Here is a 25,896-nt window from a genome sequence, read left to right on the forward strand (position 1 = left end):
CCCCCTGGCCTTTACCAAGCATGCCCTCTTAATAATCCCCATCTCCGAACTGGCTTCATCACTCTACTCTCCTCCCCACTGAGAGCTGGTGTGGGGCTGCACTGGAGGTGGTGGAGGGGAGAGATAAGAGAGTCCCCATTACCTCTAAAGCGCTTTGAGTGGAGTGTCCAAAAAAGTGCCGTATAAGCATAAATGCAATGTTTTCAATTGCATGCATTTTTATCCTTCTGCAAAGGAAATGCAATTGGTCACATTTCTGCTGACACAACTGAATGAGGGGAGCTCTGAAACTCAGAGAATTGATACAGGGATCATAGCAATTTACATCTCATACAAGCTTTTAAAAGCTGAAAGCAAATTGAACAATTTGCCCCAGCTAGAAGACTTCACTCAATTAGCCAATGATTAAGAAGGAGTAAAAACAGGAGACATACTGTATCAGTGCCCCAAGACCAGGGTTCAAATGCTTTCAAACTCAGTTCCTGGTAGGCCTGTTATGTTTTTTATTCTGCCCTGAGAAGTCAGTCAAAAAATTCACCGAATTATTTGCAAAACTAGATTTTTTCTTAAAGGCTTTGAAGTTGATTACACTAGACATCACTTTAAGGGTACAGTTACCTATAACTTGCCTTCAGAGCCGCATGAAAGTATTACAATTATGCAGTTAATTGAATAATTAGACCAACTATGTAATTAACAACATGGGTGGAACAAAACCAGGAGACAGTGGGTTCCTTGACCGTACTCATACCCCTGCCTTAGAGGGTAATGGTGAGACAGAAATTAACGCAGGACAACACACTGTGTGGGATGCAAGTCCATTGCACGCTACACACATTCAAAAGGGCAATTAAGAGACATCAGTTACCCTGGACAGCATGTCTTTGGACTGTGGGTAGAAAGCACCTGGACACAAGCCACGTGGACGTGAGTATAACATGCAAAATCCACATAGAAAGTGTCCCATATTGCATCAAAACCCAGAGTTGCAAGGCAAGAGCACTGACCCCCATGACTGTGTGCTGCTCTTCACAATCACAAGTTTCCTGTAAAGGGAACATCAGATTCACGAAGTGAAATAAATGAAATAATTTAAGTATTGTACAGTACGTTGCAGTAAAAATACAGTAAGGTCACTGCATGTAAGGTGTGGCGGTTGTAGGCATGGGAGTATTGAGACGTGTTCGTTCCATAATTAGTAACACATTATTTTTACAGAAATTACACTCAAAAATCATAATTCAAGAAGAACAAAACACTTGTATTAAAGTAGGAAAATAATATGAAAGTAGTATCGAAGATTTCCAAACGGATTTACGTTAAAAATACTAATACGCTTTACGTCTTTTTTTGCTTGTTTTTTACTTATTTTTAGATTTACCCGTTTTGGAAGCAGATTAAAACACGCTCTAAGGTCGCCCATATTTGCATGCGTGTTCCTTCGTAATAAAACCAGTCTGTAACTCGGTGCTCGCTCGGGAGCTATCGTCTGGAAGCGGTTTACAAGTATTGATCTTAACTCGGGACAGGAAAAATCCACGTCCACGCAGGCTGCGAAAGAGGTGCTGAGATTTTAAGGGGAGTGTTGAGCGGGTCTCCGTTAACTCCACCCTCCCAAATCTGGGCTGCTGCCTCTGGCCAGGAATGTAGGCTTCTCCAGCGCAGGCACACGCCGACGGGATCTCTTGGAATCGCTCGCTTTCCACCAGCGAGGCCCGGTTACCACCACCATGTTCCTGTGCATCGGCGTACTTTTTGCTCTTTCCCTGCTTCCAAGATCCTCCACGGATGTACAGCTCAGCGGCACTGTCCCCCTGGAACCGTACGACTTGCTTTTCGATAACGGGGTGGAAGCCTACTACAAGGGGGACTGGAAGTCGGTCATCCTGAACATGGAGCGGGCGCTGCTGAACAAGGGCGCATTACGGCGAGTGAAGGCGCACTGCCGGCTCCTCTGCGCCAACCAGACCGGGTTTGGGGAGTCCTTACCAGGCTTGGGGGAGATACCCGTGCCAGGCAACGGAGCTGTGGCGGACCTCGGGTTTTTCCAAAACGTATTAAAACGGGCCCAGTGCGTCAGTGCGTGTGAAGAAGAGAAACTGGGACCACCGTCTCTGCATAAGATCAGCGAAGAAGTAGAAATCGAGTTTCGGAAGAGGTCTCCTTATAATTATCTCCAAGTGGCTTACTTCAAGGTAACACAGTCATTTTAAACCACATGCATATAGTGTAATGCAAGAGGTAGTGCTGAAGTCACTTTTAATTGAAAACTTTTTGAAACAACGTCTTTTTCAACTTTTAATAGTTGTTCTTGTATGAAAAAGTATGCAATACATGCAAATATCGAAGTAAAATTGGTTCTAAGTCTACTAAAACAATGGAATAAAGTTTATTTATTGTTACAATCGTGCAGATGTATTGAAATGTTAATAACAAACCCCCGAAAAGTATGTAGAATGAATTTTCTTACATGGGGATGTCTGCATGTTTCCAAGTCTCACGGCTCCTACAGGCCACTTGTATTTTGGCACAGTTCAGTTTTCAATGTAACTGTTGTTTCTACGGTGATTTGTCAGAAATACCATTATATCCCGTTCAGGGTTTTATGGAAAAACAGCTTCAAGCATGAAAAAGGACTAGTTAAATATGTAAAATGTTTCCAAATCGCCCAGGACTCCGGTAGAGCAGTCTAAATGTTTAACAATTTAACTCCACGTTGTCGCAATGAACAGTAACTTAAACAGTTTAAAATCGTAACTGACTGTTTCGCGTATTATGTACTTTCGCACATGCTTCAATTATAGTTCTCCCTCCCCCCCATCCACAATTTCTGTGCCACGTAGTTAGGTGGCGGCTCTGTGCTTTTAACCTCCCCGATGTTTAAGTAAAATTTAAAGGGACAGGCGCCCTTTCCAGCGGGTCAGACTGCAAATCAAAGGAAACGTCCCACACGCTCTGACGGAACTTGGCCAAAGACTTTTCACATACCGAAGACTTCAGACAATGAGATTTTAAATAAAAATGGTACACTTCGTGAATTGTTTTATTTTCTTTCATTCTCTCAAGGAAACATAAATCGGTCCAGTGCAATATTTCACTTTCCCAATGCTTGTACATTGTAATTTAATTTGCGTCTGTGTGCTCGGATGAACTGCAAAGCAATATGCTACCCAGGCGCACCTCTACACAATCCGCGCAGGTTTCCGGAGACGGGTTTGTGCTGTATCCCGCTGTTCTACCTTCTCCTAGATCAACCGCCTGGACAAAGCGGTGGCAGCTGCGCACACCTTCTACCTGGCCAACCCCGAGCACATGGAAATGAGGCAGAACCTGGAGTACTACAGGATGATGGCGGGGGTGCAGGAGACTGACTTCAAAGACCTGGAGGCGAGAACCCACATGGTGAGGGGCTGCTCTCTTGTCTGTGCATTAATGATCTTTTCAAGAGCTTCTTAAAAACAGCATACCTCTGGGCTGTTGCTGATATACTGTATAATGTATATCAATGTATAATGTATAATGCTGATGCAGCTACACACCTGAACTACTGTATAATGTTATATATAACATACATATAAAATGTTTTGAAAAATTCTCAGTATAACATATCTTTAACACTGTTTATATGTGTATTTGTATCTAATACATTCGATAAATTGTGTACTAAACCGAAAATTACATTTCAGGTTTGCATTGTTTTCGCAAATCTATGCCCAACCTTGGTGTGGAGTTTGCATGTTCTCCCTACATGGGATTTAATTTGGTCCCATAAGGATTTAGTCCTGACTTGTGCTTCCAATAAAGGCTCCAGTTTGTCTATACTGGTGGACCATTTATTTTACCAATGAGTTTTTAAACTTTTCTAAGAAAGTTCTGCATTAATCTGCATGAGTCTGCTACCATAAACAAAACTCTTCATGTCATGTGTGCCAAATTCTATCCTTAATGGAATCCAGATTTTAAAGTGCTAGTTACCACATGAATCTTTATTTAATCAAAGTGTGATAGAATATTTTATGTATTTCTTGAGTGTTGAACAGTTGCTTTTGGTACCCAGCATGCTGTATGCTCCTCAGTCAGTTTGTGCACCATTTGTTTGTTTTGGATAAAAACCTGATCTGTTTGCAACCAGTAGTACCTTCAACAGGGACCCACTGTTCTATAGGTGCAGTAGGTGGCACAGAGGTGCAGAGGTTGGCATTGTGCGGGGGTCCTATGTTTAGTTCCTGGGGTGCTGTTTGTGTGGAGTTTTGTGTTCTCCCTGTGTTCATGTTAGTTTCCCCCTGTTGCTCCGGTTTCCTTCAGCAGTCCAAAGACATGCTGGTGGGTTCATTGGCTTCTGGGAAAACTGGCCCTGGTGCATGTTTGTGTCTGTGTGTGTCCTGCGATGGACTGGCTTCCTGTCCAGGTTGTATCCTTGCTTGTCCCCAGTGCTTCCTGGGATAGGCTCCGTCTCTCTTGCAAGCCTGATTTGGATAAGTGGTTGTTGAAAGTGATCATGATGATAATGACATCTAACAGCCAATCTCTCTGTATCAGGTTCACTTCTTTCAGAATCTCTCTCTTACTTGTGTTTTTGCCCATCTTTCTGGATTTTCAGGAAGAGTTCCAACAAGGTGTGAAGTTCTACACAGCAGACAGTTTCCTCCCTGCGACTGAACACTTTGAGGCCGCAGTGGAGGAGTACTTCGTAGCCTATCAGGAGTGCCGTGCGCTCTGTGAGGGAGACTATGACTATGAGGGCTACAACTACCTGGATTACAGTGCAGACCTCTTCCAGTCTATGACAGGTGAGCACTGTTTGGCTGAATGGAGCTTTGAAATTTCCTCAAGACAGCTAAGATGTTCATGCGTGTACAGTATAATATAATGCATATGTTTCAGAAGGCTGAAGGCATCAAATACTAACTGGAAAAATACTAGGCTGTGGTTTGATTAGAAGTGTGTGGGACTGAACTACTCTTTTTCACTAATTTTCGGTCCATTTGAGATCTAGGCGTTGTGATGGAGACAGACTTAGAGAAGATGTTAGGATTTAATTACAGAGCAAATGGTATAGAAGAGAACGGTAATTATTCATCTGTTTGTTTCAAGTTTAAATGAAAATAAAACAATCAGTTGTCTTCACTTCGTATCCACGAGATGACAGGACTATTTGTTTGACACACCAGGTCTCTTTGTGCAAAGACTATTCCTCTGTTGTAATTGATGTAATTCCACGGTATTGATATTTCTATCTTGTATTCTCTTGGACCAAGGGTTTCCAGTTTCCCCCATTAGCCTTTATTCAAATGAGGTAAAACATAATTTTTGGTAAAAGTTCTTTTTCTCCACACAGACAGGAAACCAATTCTGCTCATTCTTACCTTTCACATGTAGAACTGGCTTGAATGAAAAAAATCCACCTCTTAATGAAAGCTACTGAGCTGTCAATGTGAATATGCACTTAGCACTATGAGTCTCACATATTTAACTGACAGGATGGTGAATACACATCCATTTACTGCTGTTGACACTCTGGTGTCAAAATAGTACTGACTTTTTCCAAAACCGAGAGCTGTTTTCAGCTGTGGGTGTTTTAAAGAGAGTTGGCTTTCTGTTACAGCATGGAATTAGTCAAATCTTTCCTGTCTGTGAAAATTGTTTTTCTAGCAAAATTGATACATTTCCTGACTATCACATAACATGATCACAGGTAAATGGTGCCACATAAGAAATGCAAGTTTTGTGCACGTTTATTCAACCTTGCCTGGAGCAACCAGCTAAGCAGTGTGTTCTTTGAACTTTTACAAACTCCCAAAACATCAATACACCAATAAAAAATACTAATCTTGAACTAATTTAGAATGACAGACTAGTTTATTTTGAATTTAACAAGCTGATCTCATATTTACAACAGCGTGTATCACAATTAATCTCGCACTAAAAATGACAAGAAACCACAACATACATGTGAATACTTTGTATAAGTCAGAAAATGGACCTTCCTGATCTAATATTTATCATGTTTTCCAAGAAAAAGCTAACTAAATGAAATAGCAAAGAGAATCACAGATTTGAGTCACACAGTTGATCTGGAATGTGGTATACTACAATGAAAATTGAGCTTTTGAGATTTGTTTGCAGCCTTAATTTTCCCTCTGAGAGCTGGCAGGGGAGAACAGACTTGATTATCACATTCAGTCTCCTTGAATGTTCCTCATGTGAATTTCAGAACTTTTAGGGGCTGTGCTGTCCAGTGGTAAAGAGTTTATCAGGATGTTCCCAGTTCAAGTCTTGACTTGTTATAGATCATCCTGAACAAAATACTTAGCTTCCTCAAACTTTGGATGGGATCTGAAGTCAAGGACACTATTGTGATAGTCTTGTGTTACAAAGAGCCTTTCATGTTAAAAATGGCTATACAAAGCTAAAAAGATAAAATTGAATATTAATATTAATGAACATATATTAATCTTGGAAAATGAAATGAACTTGTAAGTATTAAGTTACAGTAATTCTCTGTATCATCAGTGACTATGGTGTAGCAATTACTCATGCATCCTCAGTTTTTGTTATCTGATTTGGAGGAGACTGTCTACTAAATAACAAGTTATGTCTACTGTCATGTTTTGTCTATTTTTGTCTTTAACACTGTTGCTATTTTCCCTCACAGACCACTACATGCAGGTGCTGAACTGCAAGCAGAACTGTGCAGTGGAACTGGCTACCAAACCAGGCAAAGACAAGCCTGTTGAAGACTTCCTGCCTGCCCATTTCAACTACCTGCAGTTTGCGTACTACAACAGTAAGTCCGGAGAAATGCCAGTGATGTCTGGCATTCAGATTTATAGTTAAACCTTTGGTTACATCCTTTGTGGTTTATAGTATCAGGCACGCAGGAAAATGTTTAGACAAGTAGATTACAATCAGACTTCATGCGATCATTCAGAATCTTGGAAGACATTGTGAAAATCACAAAGCCACCCAGTGGATTAGTTTACATCTAGCAGTGGCACAAGAACATGAGAGCACAACCCATAGTGACAGGGAAATGAGTACAGGGAGTTTGTTTCGGGCAAAGCTTGTGAAACACAAGCTCTCAGGCTTGTTGCTGATCCCAGTTCTTCCAGAAAAATTGAAGAGCACCTATGTACAGAACGAAACCCATTGAGCATGAAGGGACGAAGGGGCCCCTTGTTTGTAACCATCTTATGTTCTTAGAGTTTTATGTTCTTCTGAGTGCCTCAGACTAGAAAGAGGAGGAAATCCTCACTGGATTAAAATGCGCAAACATTAAATGCTCGACTTGGCAAGGATCGCTGTTGTCGCACTGTGCAGAAGACGGCAGGGTCACCAAGCCTGGAGGCTATCTCAGTGTTGAGGGAGTATGCAGTAGGAAAGTGATTAGTATGCTGTGCGTCTTTCAGTCCTTTCCATTTGAAAATAGTGACTTTAGTCATATGTTTGTTACAGTGCAGAGAAAGAGTTTATTAACCCCAATATAATTATGGATATTACAACTTCATATCACTTTTTTAATCAATATTGGTTATTCTTAAAAAAGTAATAAGGTTTATAATCCCAGTATTGTTTTTTAAATAATAAAGGAAGCCCTAGTAGCTTTTGCACAATTAAGGGAGTAATAAGAATCAAGTGGTTTAACTGTGGTTAATGGCGATTGAGAAGCCCTGTTCTTTTTAATGATCAGAAAACGAGTTTATGAATTTCATCTTCATCATACGGGTTAAACACATCATTACTCGTACAATAAAAAGAGATTTCAGAGGATCTCAGAAAACTACTTTCTCATCAGTCTGGAGAGGGATACAAAACTATTTCTAAACTATTGCTTGCTTTGAGGCTTCATCCACCCACTGTCAGACAGGCAGTATACAAATGGAAGATATTCAACACCACAGTGAGTCTTCTAGGACCAGTTGTCCTGCCAAGATCTCCACAAGAGAGACTTGGAAAATCATACAGGAGTCACAGAGAACCCCACACTAACACCTAATGACCTCTAGACCTCTCCTGCTGTGGCTAATGTCATTGTCCATCCCTCAATCATCAGGAAAAGACTGAACTGGAAAGGTTTTCATGGGTGCAGAGCCCCCATGGGAAGAAACCATTGCTCCCTAGAAAAGAAAATTGCTACCCATCTAGGATTTTGTAAAGAGCAGCTGGATGATCCACAAGATTAGTGGAAGAATGTCCTCTGTACAGACCAGTCAAAAATTAAACGTTATACCACAAAAAGGAATATTTTCAGCAGTGAAAAATAGACATTGCCTTACATTATAAGAATCTCATCCTGACCGTCAAGCCTGGTGGTGGGAAAATTATGGTTTGGGGCTGCTTTGCTGCCTCAGGACCTGGGCTACTTGCCATCACTGACAAAACCATGAATTTGGTGTTGTCAGCAAACTTTGGAAGAGAATGTCAGGTGATCGATTTGTCAGCGGTAACTCAGCTGAAAGTGGTTCATGCAGCAAGACAATGATCCTAAATATACAAGCAGATCTACAGTATATAGTGAAGAAGGAAGAAATTGTGTATTTTGGATTGGTCAGGTTAAAGTCTTGTTCTAAACCCACTTGTAATGTTATAGTAGCACCCAAAGAGAGCTGTTCATGCAAGGAAACCCCCAAATGCCACCAGCTTGAAGCAGTTCTTTTAAGGAAGAATGGGCCAAAATCCCTAAAGTATGATGCAAGATACAGGGAAGGTCTAGCTGAAGTCTTTTCTGTTTAAGGAGGGGCCACCGAATCCAAACATTTTGTTAATTAAACAATTCAAATATATCTTCTCTCTTTGTGTTTTAATTAAGACTTTCATGAAGGTCTTCTTACTTTATGAGATCTTGGGTCTAAAATTTAAGAGAATACAGACCTGCTGAAGGGGTTCACAAATTATATCTCAGCAGGTACATGTATTACTGTGCCTGACACTGATGTTACTGAAAGTCTTGAATCCATCTGAATTACTGTAGGTAGCTCAACCCTTTAAATGTGCAAAGCCTAGGAGCCCTCTGTGCCTTCCAGACAGACACGTATTCTGATTCTTCTGCAGGTGAAAACTACGAGAAGGCCATCGAGTGCACAAAAACATACCTTCTGTTCCACCCTGCTGAAGAGGTTATGAACCAGAACCTGGCTTACTATTCTGCAGTGCTTGGGGAGGAGAAGGCTGCCACCATCACTCCCAGAGAGGTGAGCAGCAGTGAGCTGACCATGTTTTCTATCATTTTCTATCTATTATAGCCATTTTAAAGTCAATAAACTGGCTTTTACATCACACCATAAAATGTTTGTTTTTTAAAAAAAGATTAATTCACCCTCCAATGTTTAAGTCTTTTTGTAGGTTGAATTGTGCCTCATTATAAGTGTAGGAAACGCGTCTGTTTTTGTGTTTTCATTAACTATGGAGATTTAATTGTCTTACATCAAGTAAATTATATGGTGCATTAGCAGAAAAGATAAAACAGCATATAAATAAATAAGGACCTCTAAAATATAATGAAGTAGTTTAAGGTTACTTTGAATCTGAAACTGTATGGAGACAAAAAGGCTTTTGAATTTTAAAATGTCATTGTTTTTCCTGCTTGTGTTTCTCGAAAGCATTTTTCATGATGAAGGTGGTTGATATTGTTGAAAGTGTAGAATGCAATACTAACTTACTGGTGATCAATGTTCTCTCAGAATGTCCGCCAGTACATACAGCAATCCCTTCTGGAGAAAGAGCTGCTGTATTTTGCTTATGAAGTTTTTGGAATCACTTTTATTGATCCGGTAGGTGAATTTTATTTCATCTGTTAAATTATTTTTCCCTTTAGTCCTTTAAGTAATCATAAACAAGTATGATTTTTGGCAGTAATAGGTGCTGGACAGGAACTGAATGAGGCTACACTTCCAAAGATTCTACAAAATTCAAGTATTCATGGATTGATTAAATTAATACATAATAAAAAATGTATTCATTAATAAAATGCATACTGTGAAACCTTTCCCATATTGTAAAACAAGCACAGGCGTTATTTTGAGTGATCCAGAGTTTATGCTTTTGTGTATTCCAGTAGCTTTTAATAAAACATTTTTATGACTTATATCAGAATCTATACATTGGTATTTTCTGTAGCAGAGAGTACCAGAATAGTCCTTTACTGGAATTACTATAAATTTGACTCATAAATGAGTCACCTTTAGCACCACTGCCTCCGAGCTGTAGTTTTATGGGTTAAATTCCAGACTGGAGCACCTTGTATGTGAAATTTGTTTGTTCTCTCTTTGTCCTTTGTCATTTTCATGAGCCTGGTGCTCCCATCTTCCAGAGACATGCTAGCCTGGTCTGTTGGTGTCATTAAATTGTCCCTGTGTATATGTGTGTGTAACACCCTGTGATGGGCTGATGTTCTGTCCAGTGCGTAGTCCTGCATTATGCCCTATGTTCCTAGGTAAGGCTCTTGAGTTTACAGGATCCTTACCAGGAGTAAATCTTTTTCTGCTATTGGATAAATGGATGACTCTCTCAGAACACACATCTCTCTAACATTAGCATCATATAGTTCTATGAATGTGCCGTAGACTGTTCTGTTCAAAGAAAGAAAATTAAGAAGCTGAAAGTGATAGGACTCTTCACTTATGTGCTGCACAGGTCTTAAATGCAGTTATACCTAGTTATTTAGTATAAGTGCAGCACAGAAAAGCAGTGAAGGTGTTTAAAGTAATGTTTCTTTTTTAAGTGACTGCTCAACTAAACAAATGCTGTAGCTGTCCACAGCATTTTAGCCACATGCATTTGACTCAAAAGATTTATGAGCATTTGTGTTTTCTGATTTCATTTTTCCCCATCTTTATTTTAAGATAGTTCAGGTGGGGAGCTGCGTCAGCATGCATAGGCTGCAAAGGAACAAGTAATAGGTTTATTCCTTGCTGAAAAGAGAAGAAAGAAAACACAATGTTTCGGCTGTGGAGCCTTCTCACACCTGATGACACATGTTTCTTATGGTAGAGAGGATCCGTTAAAAAATGTTGTGCGCAAGATGACAGTTCTGTTTTTTAGTTAATGCAGTTTTAAACCTCCCCTTAGCAATAATGATAAGGCACCTCCACAGTAAACACTCTCAGAAGGATAAGTGAATTCTTAAATAATCTTTTATACTATTTAACTTTCTGTTTCTTTCTCTCTAGCCATGTTCCATCCACCTATTATAAGAAAACTGATTCCTGGCAAGGGTATCAGCAACTCAGCATGTATCCCAGAAGTATAGGGAACAAGGTAGATGCCAGTGTATGGCAGGGCTTTGACGAACTACATGCAGATTGTTTCTTCTACAACATCAAACTCTACACGCATGTGCTTCTCACAAAAATAAATACAAAGTTTGTAAGAAATAGCGTGAAAGACTGTGAGATGATAATACATTGTGACGGCGTGCCATAATGAGATATTTAAAAGTAGGCAGGTCCAGGACAGCAGACACACATACACAACTGGAAGGTTCAAAATAGTGATCTTTGTTTACAGTGAAAGGAAACAAAATAAGCCAAACAAAAGCCTAACTCCATTTTGAGCTCCTAACTTACTTCTTCAGGTCCCTGACTATCCTTGCATACTGGCTTCAAAACGAACAGCTTCAGTTTCTCTCTGTGACCTCTTTGCGAACATCTCAAACAGAAGTCTCTCCCAAAGACTATCTACAAAAAACAGTCATCCAAGCACAGACACCCCCCCTCTCACACTCTTTCAGAATACTTCCACATGTACTAGGATCTCATAGCTCTAAAGTTCATGGTCAGTCCTTTATCCTCTGGCAAGACTGCAAACAGAGTATCTGCTCTCTGGCATCCAAATAGCAAATATCACCAATTAACACATAAGCCTCTTCTTACTGCTTCTTACTGCTGTTGTGCTCCAAACAAGGTTGCCATCTTTTCTGCATCAGCTATGCTCTAAGAGCACGATCATGACATAGCAAAAGGATCATAGTCATGTCATCTGTATCTCAGTTCCAACTGTAAAAGCTTTTTTGCCTGTAAACACTTTAATCCTCTTGCAATCTTGTTTTTCAGGATTCTTGGACACCCATAGACATTATGCCACCAAAGCTTCGGGAGAAACAGAAGTAAGACCCTGTTCTCCAGACTGCACTCTCAGTAGGATGCATTTACAGAGCAATGAATGGTGTTATTATAGTTACATTGACAGTTGCATACAGTTCTGCTTTCACATGAGTCTCCAAAGTCTCTGTATTCAGACTGGTTAACTAGTAATAGTAATAATAATAATCACCTTCTTTTTTGAGAAGAATCCTTTGGTAATAAGGAACATTAGGGTTTTTGCTGAAAACAGGCCAGAAACAGGTTGTGATCTGATGAGAGGAAAGGAAATGCCCGCAAATTCTAGACTGTAGAGTAGCACAATTTCCTAAATGAAGTCCAAAATGCAGGTGGGACTTTGATTTCCATCAATTAATCTGAGGAATGAAGCTCCTACAGCATACCCTTATATAATAAATAGTCCTGATTCCAGGTCATCATGTAATATTTCAGCATTTGCACAGTCATTCAAACATGTTGCCTGTAGCAGGCCTGACATCTGTTTTAAGAACAATTACCCCTCTTTAAGCAATTAGCACAGAATTGCTTGTGGGCTTGGGTTAATGGCAGCTCACGTGTGTTTTTGACTCTTGCGGACATGAATAAGTCTAAAAATGTGTGAGTGGACAGATCTGTACAGCATTTGAAAGTAGAGCTGTGGTTCTCAGCCTTGGTCCTGAGGGATCACTGTGTCTCCTGGTTTGTGTTCCAGCTACGTTTTTAATCACAGGCAATTTGATTTCAATTTTCTCTTTTAGGTGTGTTCTTAAAATGTCTTCCAGCTCTTTACAAGCTATATAGGGTTTGTAATTTATTATTTGAGCACTTTGTTAATTAATGAGTGCGAGAGCTGCCCTGATTCAGGTGTGCTTGGCTACAATATAAACAACCTATCTTAGGCAAGATGGAAAAAATAAACATTAATTGTGGGAGAGTTTGACACACTGTCATTCCCACCCGTATCTGTTCATCATAAATATCTCACCTATTAAAAACTTCTTAGTTAGAAATAAGAGAACAAATTCTTATTTATGAAGTTGAGGAAAGGATGTGTGAAATTCTGTATGTACATTCTTGGGAATATTATGCTTTAGAGTATTTTTGAAAGAAAGGACAGAATACAGAAAAAAGCCTAAACAAGCACGCAGATCTATTAGTAAGTATTGGTGATTTAAGGGTCCCATTTGGAACAAAACATTTGTCTCTCAGGATCTGGGCTGGGATGCACTTATGTATCCCTTCCTCCATTTCTGGGCTACAAAGCAAGATGTATCCCTGATATTTCTTGCATATGTTGCCAGAATTATTTTGCAGAAATTTACATATACTGGACTTTGGTAATGTACAGTGCATCGGACCTGGAATATTGGTAACTCATGTTCCTTGTGCCTGACATGGATGTCTGTACCTTTGCTTTTCCAGAGCAGAGCGGGAAACGGCAGCTAGAATCACTGAGGAAATTGGGAATCTGATGAAGGAGATTGAGACTCTGGTGGAGGAGAAGAACAAGGAGTCCACAGAGATTTCCAGGATGGTGAGGGAAGGTGAGCATCGGAGACATGGGTAGGGAACTTGTAACATCAGTTACTTGTGCTTGCCAGAACACATTGGGGGTCATCTGTGTAACAAGCCTTTTCTCAAAACAAGTCTTAAAGGAGGAAAGAAGATATTCAAGAGGCTTCTGTTCTTAAAAACCCATGCCTCCTGAGGGTTTTGCTTAGGAACAGCTAGTAATCACAGAAATGGCACAGAAAGAACATGAAAGGTGGTGTGACAGTGTGCCTCTTGTATACTTGTAAAGTCCTGCCTTGCCTAAGGCCCTGATCTTTTTAAACCAGCCTCAGCCTCATGTATCCCCTCCACCGCATGTGGCTCAGGGAACTACAGCAGTCAAGACAACTGAGTACATTGGGTCTACAAGCCTATTATTCTAAGAATTCTTAATAAAAATTTAAATTCACTCAGGAAGCTCTGCTGGAACGTCTGTTAAGGGTTGTGAGTTGATGTGCCTGCTGCAGAGGCTGTGCCTCATGTTCCCTGCTGGCTCCTCCAGGTGGCAGCGTGCTGTACGATGGCATCAAGGTGACCATGGCCTCCAAAGCCCTGAACGGGTCCCAGAGGGTGGTGCTGGATGACGTCATCACAGAGGACGAGTGCAGGGAGCTCCACCGCCTGTCCAATGTAGGTGTGCAGGTTTCCTCCGAGCTCCTCAAGCCAACTCGCAGCTCTGCATCTCAACTGTAACCCCACCTAAATCCTTACTCTGCTCTTCATCATAACCCTGATTATTCTAACATCTCATCCTGACAGTTCCCCCTGACCCTGTCCCTCAGTAGTGTCTGCACACTGCACAAGCGCTCCCAACTGGAGAGATTGGCTGCCTACAGTTGGCAATGCAGAATTCTAATCTTGTGACGTGGCTGCTCTTACCTTGACTTTATGCATTTTATTAGACTGCCTATGAGTCTGGCATTTTATACACTGATAGGATGTGTTTTTTTTTTATTCTTATTTTTATAAAGAAATAAGGAATAATGTAATAAGTATTGTGTTATACCAGCACTCAGCACAGTGAGAATTATTCTACTGGCCACTGAAAGTAATTAGTGTGTTTCAGATGTGCTGTTTCCTCGCAGGCAGAGGTTAAAGCTCTCATTTGAGATCTTTCCTTCTAACCTGTAACTATTTTTTCTGGTTAACCTCATGAGTTTTGTTTTTCATTTACAGTTCCCTTTTTTCTAGTATTGGGAGTAAAAAGCAAAGAAAAATAAAATATTCGATGTCTTGTTTTGCATCTGTGGCTTCTGCACATTATATTGTTCAAGCGGTCAAATGTCATACCGATGTAAGGTTGCAGAGGAGAGGAGTCAGTTCAGCCTGTCTGTCACATTTGAGAGTTAATAGCTAATTGGTGAGAGAGTCCCAGCCTTGAAGGAAACCAGGGTTTCAGCTTCACCAGTGTTTCTGGGCACCTTGTTTCAGACCCACAATCCAAGTGACGCCGTGTCATATGCTGTGCTGGTTGTTTGTAAACAGGTAAACGCACAGTAGTTGTGGCTGGATTATTTGGAGTACACAGAGAACAGCCATGTGTTTTTTCTGTTTCCCAGGCTGCTGCTCTGAAGGGTGATGGATACAGGGGGAAACCGTCTCCTCACACACCCAGTGAGATGTTCCAGGGAGTCACTGTCCTCAAAGCTCTGAAGGCAGGTTTTGCTGTTGTGGTCTCGGTAGTTCTGTTACCTCTGCCAAGTGTCAGTGTTAGCTCAGCTCATTTCTGCAGACTTTTACCTTGTGTGTTTCTGCTTTTGAGTGCAGTGGTATTGAGGGTGTGTTGTTTTTTCACTTATACTGCTCTCTGGTGTCCAAATGTCGTATTACAGAATGTCCTGTAATTATTGTAAGATTTCAGTTCACATGCACCACGGGGATAAATCTTTGTTTGTTAAAAAGTATTTAAAAAGTTTGTAATAGTATTTAAAAGTATTTCCTAGGATTAAGCATACTATGCTGATTAAGAACAAAGGTTACCATGTAAAATATTACAAAGTGTTTTACAAAATATGCCAAAGTTTTCAGGTTTTACATTGGTAAATATTGCAGTTTGCTAAATTATACCAGTGTTTACTTCCATCTAGAACATCACACTGTGGTGGTGCTAGTAAATATTCAAGTGTTTCTGGAAGTAATTTATATATAGCTTGATAGGTATACCAACATACTGTAGGACAGTCCCTGAGTTAGTCCAGGCCAAGAAAAAATCATTAGAAATCTTCATATACTACTGGCTCTCTTGTTTTGTATTGTTATTGCTATTTCTTAACAGCCAGAATGCCCCCTCTACCTACACATAATACTGCCCTAAAAACGGCATCTTGGTGCTCCAAGATGTCCAGCATCCTGCACAACACTGTGGCAGTTCCAGATCCCTTAAAAATAAACTGTTTATTGATATGGCCAGCAGCCATATCACTCTGCAACTCACAACTGACAACCCACTGAAAGCTAAGCAGGTGTGAGCCTGGTCAGTACTTGGATGGGAGACCTCCTGGGAAAAACTAAGGTTGCTGCTGGAAGAGGTGTTAGTGAGGTCAGCAGAGGGCGCTCTCCCTGCGGTCCATGTGGGTCCTAATGCCCCAGTATAGTGATACTGTACTGTAAACAGGCGCTGTCCTTCGCATGAGATGTAAAGCCGAAGTCCTGATTCTCTGTGGTCATTAAAAATCCCAGGGTGTTTCTCAAAAAGAGTAGTGGTGTAACCCCGGCATCCTGGCCAAATTTCCCATTGGCCCTTACCAATCATGGCCTCCTAATAATCCCCATCTATGAATTGGCTTCATTACTCTGCTCTCCTCCCCACTGATAGCTGATGTGTGGTGAGCGTTCTGGCGTACTATGGCTGCCGTCGCATCATCCAGGTGGGGCTGCACATTGGTGGTGGTGGAGGGGAGTCCCCATTACTTGTAAAGCTCTTTGAGTGAAGTGTCCAGAAAAGTGCTATATAAGTGTAAGCAATTATTATTATTATTATTATTTTCATACACAGCTTTCATAGTGGTTTGTAGTATTCTGAGTACCTGTGGTCCAAACATTAGTCTATATTCAGCGCTGCCTTCCTGCAATTTATCTGTATTTTATTTGTTTGACATATTATATCCAAAGGGACTTACATGTGTACCCATTTATACAGCTGGGTATTTTACTGCAGTAATGTGAGTGAAGTGCTTTACTCAACGGCACTACGGTAATTGTAACCTTTGAGTGAGCACCCCTCCATTTTCAAGGCCAGAGGTCTAATTATTCCTGCACACTGTTGCCTAAACCATTTAACTCTGTAAGATAACTTAGTTATAAGGCCAGAGTTTAACAAAATTTAACAAGACATTTCATTTAGTATTCCCTTATAGACAGGTGATCTCTCATCATTGCGGTTATCTGTCGTTGTGTCCTGGGGGACAGTCATTACGTAATAGTGGATTTTGTCCCTTTTGCTGCTGCAGTTGGGCCAGGAGGGGAAGGTGTCCATGAGGAGCGCCAGTCTGTTTTTTGACATCAGTGAGAAGGTCCGCAAAATCGTGGAGTCCTACTTCCGCCTGGAGACTCCCCTCTACTTCTCTTACACACACTTGGTGTGCCGCTCTGCCATTGACGGTGAGGCCTGGTGTTGGGACGATAATGGAGGAACAAAGTTTTGAAACCATGGCAACGGCAGCAGGCCTAGTTCTGTTGCTTCCTGTCGAACAGTAGACCTCTTTCTCACAGCCATTTTGAAATCAGAGTGATGTGCAGGGTAAAACAACTTCCTGTATACGTTTGTGCATCAGAAGTGGCATGGGCTGGCATTGCGGCTGCTTCTTTAAACTGTCCCTCTGTCAAAGCTGGGCACTACCAGTGTAATGATGCAATTTGTTATGGATTAGGCTGATAGTGTATTTTCACATTTCTTGATGCAGTGTTTAAAACTCGTTAAGAGATGCAAATTATTTTCCGATGAATACAGTAAAAAAAATCAACTGACGTTTACAGAAATATTTAGACTGTACTGCAATTTAGGGCATCATCCTCATTTTTCTAGAGTTAGGCGAGGAATCTAGCTTACTATGAACAAAGCACCTCTGAACTTAAGTGAAGCATCTTGCAAACACAACAGCCTTAAGCCTTAAGTGGCAATTTTTTGCCTTTTCATTATTTCACATCTTTGTATGTAGTTTGCGCCCAGGTATTATGCAAGGCAGTCATTGCCTCGAGTCTGAAATACTTGAGTCACTTGGAACACTTTAGAGTCAAAGGAAGTGAGAATTCTGTCTAGCATGTGAGCATTAGAACAAATAAGAGGAGGCCATTCAGCCCACCTAGCCTGGATGATAGTCATCTTGTAATTGATCCAATGATTGTTTCTTTCAAAATTATAAGGGTATGAGCTTCAATAACATGCCTGAGAAGCTTGTTCCATCCTCCTACAATTCTTTGGGTATAGAAGTACATCCAGTTATTGGTTTTAAATGCACTTCCATTTGTGCCTGAGGTTTATTTTGCAATATTTGTTCTGAAAACGTTCACTGAGTTGACTTTGTCAATGCTTGTATAGTTTCAGTACTTGTATAAGGTCAACTTGTAGCCTTCTGTGTTCAAGACTGAAAAGTTTCACTCTCCTCAGAGTGGGACATTTCTTGAAACACTGTGGAGCAGGGCTGTAGAGCTGTGTCACCAATACAGGCAGATGAACTGAAGATACCCTTCAAATCAAACGTCTGGTTTCGTGAGCTCAGTTACTTGCGAAGTGTCTGTTAGGCAGAAAGAGAAGTGGTCAGTGCTAATGGCAATAGTGCAGAATGAGGTGTGAATTACAGGGGAACCAGGGGGAGCTGAGCTCCTCTGAATAAGGCACAAGCTTCCCTGAAGAGACCATTTGTGAAATTTTGGTGGGGGTCTCTAAAATATGGAAACTTTAAAAATTTCCTGTTTATATACGTCACTTTTTTCCGGTTTATTTGTTTCTTTTTTGAGCATGTTGTTGCCATAGAAATAACTAAGCAACTTAATACTATTACTGATCAAGGCCATTGGCAGCACTGTTACTGTTAGTAGGCAATGTTTCTTCTTTAGATTTAAAAAAAGGCAGACAGTGAATTTGCATAGAAAATTTCTATTTACATTTAGTTTTCTATATATGTGACTGAAAAGCGACAATAATGCCCAGGAGAAAACAGGGAACTTGACTAGCTAATTTTGGGTTCACAAAACAACCAAAACTGGGCGATCTGACTGTTGCTGATAGGAGTTGCTCGTCAGACAACTTCATGGGCAACATGATGGACACCAAAGATAGCTAAGCACAGACCTCTGTGGTCACTCCTGTCGACTGGCCCTTCATGTGTAATATGTCTCCCGTGCCTCCAGGGGTGCCCCTTATGCCTAGATGTAATTCGCACCCTGGTGCAGAACATCTGGATAACTACATTGATGATAAAAACTATAGCATGTTTGTCATTGAATATTTTTACGACAATATTATTGACTTTTTGATCATCATCCCACCCTAATCGAGGATACCCGGTCGCATATTTCTGGTCTTTTAGTGAGCTTGGAGCAGAGAGGTCCATTATAAAGATTAAAGGATAATCTTATTATTCTGTCTGTCATTCTTGGATTAAGGATGCACAAGTCTGGCTGTGTTTTCAGAATCATTTATGATTAAGTCGAATATGCTCTTAGAGAAACTCTGAAGATTCTATTCCATAGGAAGGGAAACAGAGCAATGCATCTCAAACATGACTCCTGTTAAGCATGGGTTACTGTCAGATTATCCAGGGAGGGGAGTGGAAGTATCTGTGCTTTCCAAAAGATTCCAAAGATGCCTTCTGATTGCTGTCTCTGGGAACTGAGTAAAAACAACTTTCATGTTCCCCTGAATATTTTTCTTTCTTGCAACCCAGAGAAACAGGAGGGGCGTGAGGATCTGAGCCACTCTGTTCATGTGGATAACTGCCTGCTGGTTTCAGAACTCATGGAGTGCATCAAAGAGCCCCCGGCCTACACATACAGAGACTACAGGTATGGTTCAGCTGTGTCCACCAGTGGGCTTCTTTTTAAACACATTGCCAATTTTTTCTTGTTGTAAACCCACCTGATTTGGCATCACCATCCTGCATTTTTCATGTCTCATCACCATCCTGCATTTTTCAAAACCTGCAGACTCACACACGGGATGGTGAATAAGTGTATTACTGTCCACTCAGGCCAATCTGCCAAATGATATCAGTACACTGTGGGCAACAGTAACTCCCACTGAAACATGGAAAGATCACGGTGCACTCAAATACATCCAGCAGCTTTCATATTGAATCAGAGTACATCGAGGCCACATTTAAAAGTGAAACTGGAGAAAGGCATGTCACATATTGATGTTGTATCCAGTTCTGCAGGTCATTCAGTAATTTAGAGATCATTTTGATTGAACTGTGACCAACTTTTTAGTGTCAGAGCTGCTTACTTCTCATGTACCTGAATATACTGTATTACCCTGTGTGTTGTTTAAAAACCAGCAGGTGCTCCAAACTTTAATACATTTCTTTACATGAGGGTGATATTGGAGACCTGTTGCTCTGTGACGTCAGGGTTGTGCACACCTGGGTTAGACTTTGTGGTTCATCAATAGAGGATCCTTTAATATTCAAGCAGTCAAACACAGCAATTTCATTCAAACTTTTTTTAACATCCAGCTGAGGTTACGTGGCTCTTTAAGTGTTTACAGTGTGTTTTGTAACCTTGCTGCTGGTCTTGGTACCTTAAAGTCTAAACTCAGTCAGTGTCTTTCTTTACTGGTCTTAACTAACCGTTTCCAAGTCTTAAGTGACTGAGATGCTGGATTTCTCAATATAATTGCAGGGCGGTGGCTATCGTACCAGAAGTGAATTTCTTTCACTTTTTTTCTTTCTGTGTTATAAAAAACAACAACATTTTAAACATTTTTTTGGAGCTATTACTTTTTCAACACCTTTCCAATTTTGATGATCCTACATATTTTAATCATGTGAGTGTCACCTAAGCAGGCAGTATAGTGTTGCAGTAGTTAGCATTGCTGCTTCTCAACACTGGGGCTCTGGGTTCAATTCCTGGGGTGTTATCTATGTGGAATTTGTATGTTTCCCTCTGTTTGCATGGTTTTCCTCTGGGTGCTCTCGTTTCTACCCAGTCCAAAAAGACAGTGGTAGAAGTCTTCCAACCAAATGTAAGCAATTAATTAGCAGCTTATGTTTAGACCAAAGTAGACTTTCTTCAAAGACTTGCAAATGTCTAAATCTTCCCCTGTATTTCAGTGCTATCCTGTATCTGAATGATGACTTTGAAGGGGGTGATTTCATTTTCACTCAGCTGGATGCCAAAACTGTCACAGTAAGTGATTTGATTGTACAGTATGTGTTTTGTTTCTGTTTAATTATTTGATGTAAGCAGAACAAGACCATATTCTCGTTTAGTACTGAATTAATTAAATGTAGGTCTTTTCTTTGAACAAACTATCCAGGGAGGTTTGGTTTGCTTGTAGAAATGTTTTGTAAACACACGTACATCCTTAGATTTAGACTTCATTCTTACTGAGTGAAAGTATTTATTGTAAAATTGGATGTGAAGGCTAAGCTCTTTCTCACAGAAAGTCAAAAGAAGATAACTTGCAGCCCACTGGAGCTCAGCAGTGTGAGCCTGGTCAGTACCTGGATGGGAGACTCCTGGGAAAAGTCTAAGGTTGCTGCTGGAAGAGGTGTTAGTGGGGCCACTAGGGGGCGCTCACCCTGCAGTCTGTGTGGGTCCTAATGCTCCAGTATAGTGACGGGAACACTATACTGTAAATAGGTGCCATCCTTCAGATGAGACTGGTCTTTACCAATCATGGCCTCCTAATAATCCCCATCTCATAACTGGCTTCATCACTCTGCTCTCTTCCCCACTGAGAGCTGGTGTGTGGGGAGCAGACTGGTGCACTCTGGCTGCCCTCCAGGTGGGGCTGCACACTGGTGGTGGTGGAGGGGATCCCCATTACCTGTACAGCCCTCTGAGGGGTGAGTCTGTCTGTTATTCAGGAGGTGTCTTGTGTTGCAGGCTGTGGTCAGGCCCCAGTGCGGCCGAGTGGTGGGGTTCGGGGCCGGGAAGGAGAACCCACACGGAGTGAGAGCCGTGACCAGGGGGCAGCGCTGCGCCGTGGCTCTGTGGTTCACACTGGACCCGCGTCACAATGAGAAGGTACAGCAGTGACAACCGGCCATCTGCTCCACTCCACTTTCTCAGGGTGAACAATAAAAGCTGGTGCTCGCTTTTTAAATCCTGGCTCTTCATTACCTCAGGAGTCATGATTCAACATTACCTTGATTTCATTTCATCTCAGTTTGTATTATGATTTATTATTGCTGTTATTAATAAAAGTTTAGGATGACACTGTGGCGCAGTGGTTAGCACTGCCGCCTTGCAGTTCAATTCCAGACCTAGGCTGCTGTCTATGTGGAGTTTGTATGTTCTCTCTTTTTTATGTGGGTTTCCTTCAGGTGCTTCAGTTTTCTCACACAGTCCAGAGATAATGGCAGGTTAATTGGCTTCTGGGAAAACTGGCCCTGGTGTGATTGTGAGTGTGTTTGTGTCTGTGTGTGACCTGCGATGGGCTGGAGTCCCATCCCAATGCTGTACCCTGCCTTGTGCCCGTTGGGATAGGCTCTGGCTCCCCCGTGATCCTGAGTAGAAGAATGGTTAGAAGTTGGGTGGGTGGATAATAATTTAGCATCTTGCAGCCTGGTCTCAGAGACAAAACAAGGCTGAGCCTGGTCAGCACTGGATCAGATGACCACTGTCATTGCTTTATTAATTCAGGGTTTCAAGGGTGCCAGAGCCTATCCAGGCCAGCAGTGGGCGCAAGCCAGGGTACACCAGCCCAGTTCACTGTAGGGCTAATATAGGAGAGACACAGAAACAGATGTGCACACTCTCTCTCCAGGGCCAGTTTCTACAGAAGCCAGTTAACCTGGTCTCTGGGCTATGGGAGGAAACCCATACAAACACAGGATGACCATGTCTCCCTAATTTAAACCAATTTATTTAAAATTAAGTTGGCCATTATGAATGGTATTAGTGGCCAATAGGTGGCCTATTCTTCAGTCTGAACCAAGCTGAAGCTTGATTCTACACCTGGCTTTAGGAGATACAGGAACTGTCATTCACATGAAACCCTGACTACTTGGTCATTAAAGAATCCATGAAACTGTTCCTAAGATGGTGTTTTGGTGTGAAATCAATCGGTAAAGTTTTCACCTCTCTGCTAGACATGCTGTGTAAAGGTTTTAATAATTTCATGTAGGACAAATGAAAGCTCTTATTATTATCTATTATCTCCCTGAAACATTTATTTAATGTGTTACGAAATATAACTGATTTGTTGAGTCGCACCAAAGCAATAATGCTGTGCAAGATATTTGGTAAGTGGTTTCGGGTATAATTGCAAAAGTACAGTAAGGTATGAAAATGGTGAGTAATTATTTAGTTAATTTATCTATATTCTCATGTTTAAAACTGTAGCTCTTAAGGACACCCCTTTACAGTCTACTGGTAGTGAAGCAGCTGTTCACTGATTATTAGAACACTAATTATTCAGCAGCACAGCTGCATCAAGTCCGTCTTAATTTTAGGTCAAACCTAGAGTTTACGGTTCTATGTATTCCAAGCAGCTTCAGCTTTGGCTGCTTTGACATTTTAAAGGGGAACCGAAGTCCCAATTTTTCAGACCAGTTTTAAAATATCTGTAACAAAGTACAACAATTTACAGGTTGTGCAGCAGGCTTTTCACCACAGAAATGTTGCAAAGTGATCTGCAGGCAGAGTTAACTATTATGTCGGCAAAGCCGTCTTGAAGTCGTGAGCAATATTAAAGGAGATGTGTTCACAACCCTGCTTGTTTGCAGTGTGATAGGGCAGCTTCAAGCCATTGGACGTTTTGTTGCCTTGTTCTGAATTGCAGGCATTGACGGCAACATGGCGCTGCACTGTAAATTCAGTTTATTTTTTTACATGTTACTGTTATATTTTACTTTCATTGTGGTTAGAAATGTACTTATCAGTGGTGATTCTTTGTAACCCAGAAATATGAAAAAAGCGTTTCGGTTCCCCTTTCCTGCTCCCTTGCACACAGCATGGTGGCATGGTAGCTAGCACTGCTACCTCACAGCTCCTGACTCTGCAGACTTACGGGTGGAGTTTTCATGTTCTCAAGGTGTTCACATGGGTTTTTGCTAGTCGCTTCATGTTCTCTGCAGCTTCTAAAGGCTAGGTTGAGTATTGTTGTCTCTAACTTATCTGTGTGTGCCCTGCGATGGACTAGAGTCTGTAGTTTCTTGCTACCAGTTTAGGCTGCAGGTTGTGGCAATTTTTACCAGGCACAAGTGACTTCCTGATAAAGGGTGGGTGTTGTATTGCAGCATCAGTGATTTTATTTAAATCCTCCTGATGAAGAATCATCCTACAATAAATGCATTGCAAGCAGTTTTAACCCATTCCACCTTTTACATTTTCAGCTCTTCCACCATTGTTGACATAACCCATTCAACCACATATCTTGTGACTTTGTTCCCACAGTGTTTGAGTCTTGAGTCTTGGACATTCTGTGCAGTCTGTGTGTAAAACATCTCTTTTTAATTTTTCCATCTCTCTTCCAGGAACGGATACAAGCTGAAGACCTTCTGAAGATGCTCATCAGCCCTGTGGATGCAGAGTTTCAGGGTACAGCTAAAGAAAGCATCCCAGAGACACCCACACAGTCTGAAGGTGGGAAGGATACAACACAGGCCACTGCTGAGCCCCCCAGCAGTGACTCAGGGACATCATCAGTACCAGCTGAGACGGCATCTGTTTCTGACCCCTCTACAATTAACAGATCGGACTCCTCCTCTCCGGAGGCGCAGGGTTTAGACACTGAGGATAGCAAACCTGCTGTCAGTGCAGCAGTGGACTCGCACAGTGCCAAAGAAGAGTTGTGATTCTGGAATTACATTGTTTTTTGTGTTGTTTTTTATATATATAAACTTGGTTGTGTGTTTATTAAAGATTTGTCTGGGGTTGTGTTAACAGAGTGGCTCCCACTGTTTCTGGGTAATTGTATTTTAATGCCTTGAGGAAACAGGTTGTTAAATACATATTCCTGATTGTATGTCCTAAGATTAATGTATCAACACAATGTTGCTCTAAATTAATTGACATCATTACAACATTGTTTTGTAACATTTTTGTAAAATTATTTCAATTCACTTGGAAAACTAAATGCTCAAGGATGTTAAGGTTTTGATGTCACATAGATTGAAAACTGCTCTTATCATGAAAGTCGAAGAAACTATCTGCTGTTTTCCAATCTGATTACACTCCTGTCATTGGCAACATTGTCTTATTTAAATATTCTGGATCTGCCACTAAGCCAGTTATTTCTTTTCCATTGGATAGTTCTATGCTGAAATATGGAGTGTTACTCTATGTAGGTCAGGTTTTGACAGGACTATAGGAACTACACTTCAGGTGTACATGGAATTGCTATTTATTGAATCAGGTGCTGTTAGATTTAAAGAGGGTGCAATACTTCTGCAGCTTTGACAGTTTGTCCATGAATATCTGCCTGTATCTTTCTGTAGATTTGCTCCTTAGTGCTTCTAGGGTAGATGGGTGTTGTTTTGTACTAATAGTTGGGGAGCTTCATGTTGCACTGTTGTGAAAGGGCTAATAGAAACATTAACAACAAAGATCAGTCAGGTGGGTCAGGGGTAAAATGTTTTCAAGTCTGAAGAAGCAACTCTGACCCTTTCCACACCCTACATGCTTTAGTCACCTTTAAAGTGGCTTGATGGTGCTATATATGCCAACAGTGCAGCCCATTTAATAGTGTACTTGAAAACTGGACTAAAGACTACTACAAGGTGGGGTATCTACAGTCCAGTTCTAATTTGGTCACATGAAATAGTGCAGTTTGTCAGCAGAGTGAATGGTGTAATACTGACCTACAATTGATATGTGTTCAGCATTAGTCCTGACTAAACAAGACAATGTACTGCAGTGTATATGGACTGAGTTGGACTAGATGCAATATTTTTGAGTACAGCTCCTAAGATGGTTTATGCAGTGGGATTAAATACCATTTTTAAACTTCGTAGTTCAATGGATACATCTGCCTACCTGGTGGTATAAACCAATCTTTCAGTTTATTGATTGATTGAATGATTTCTCTAACAACATTGATCTGGCTAATACATATTGTCTTTTTTCATAAAACCTGTTTTCATTTAATTACATTGTAGCAGGG

General features: G+C 41.0%; 1 protein-coding gene across 1 annotated transcript; it reads left to right on the plus strand.

The window, feature by feature from the left end:
- The first annotated feature begins 1,462 nt into the window (after window positions 1-1,462).
- Window positions 1,463-25,742, plus strand: p3h1 (prolyl 3-hydroxylase 1). The gene is made up of 15 exons (XM_006641872.3): window positions 1,463-2,195; window positions 3,250-3,402; window positions 4,601-4,790; window positions 6,656-6,787; window positions 9,052-9,191; window positions 9,681-9,770; window positions 12,051-12,103; window positions 13,500-13,621; window positions 14,131-14,258; window positions 15,188-15,283; window positions 17,078-17,228; window positions 19,514-19,631; window positions 20,897-20,972; window positions 21,675-21,815; window positions 24,269-25,742. The coding sequence occupies exons 1-15, from the start codon at window positions 1,731-1,733 to the stop codon at window positions 24,587-24,589; spliced, it is 2,376 nt and encodes a 791-aa protein (XP_006641935.2). The 5' UTR covers window positions 1,463-1,730; the 3' UTR covers window positions 24,590-25,742.
- Window positions 25,743-25,896: the final 154 nt, after the last annotated feature.

This window comes from Lepisosteus oculatus, chromosome 25 (assembly GCF_040954835.1).
Source record: "Lepisosteus oculatus isolate fLepOcu1 chromosome 25, fLepOcu1.hap2, whole genome shotgun sequence".
NCBI classification, from domain to species: Eukaryota; Metazoa; Chordata; class Actinopteri; order Semionotiformes; family Lepisosteidae; genus Lepisosteus; species Lepisosteus oculatus.

Coding starts and splice junctions, on each gene's coding strand:
- p3h1 (XM_006641872.3), top strand. CDS start 1,731: ATGTTCCTGTGCATCGGCGTACTTTTTGCTCTTTCCCTGCTTCCAAGA. Junction 9,771..12,050: donor GAATCACTTTTATTGATCCG/GTAGGTGAATTT, acceptor CTTGTTTTTCAG/GATTCTTGGACACCCATAGA. Junction 21,816..24,268: donor ACCCGCGTCACAATGAGAAG/GTACAGCAGTGA, acceptor TCTCTCTTCCAG/GAACGGATACAAGCTGAAGA.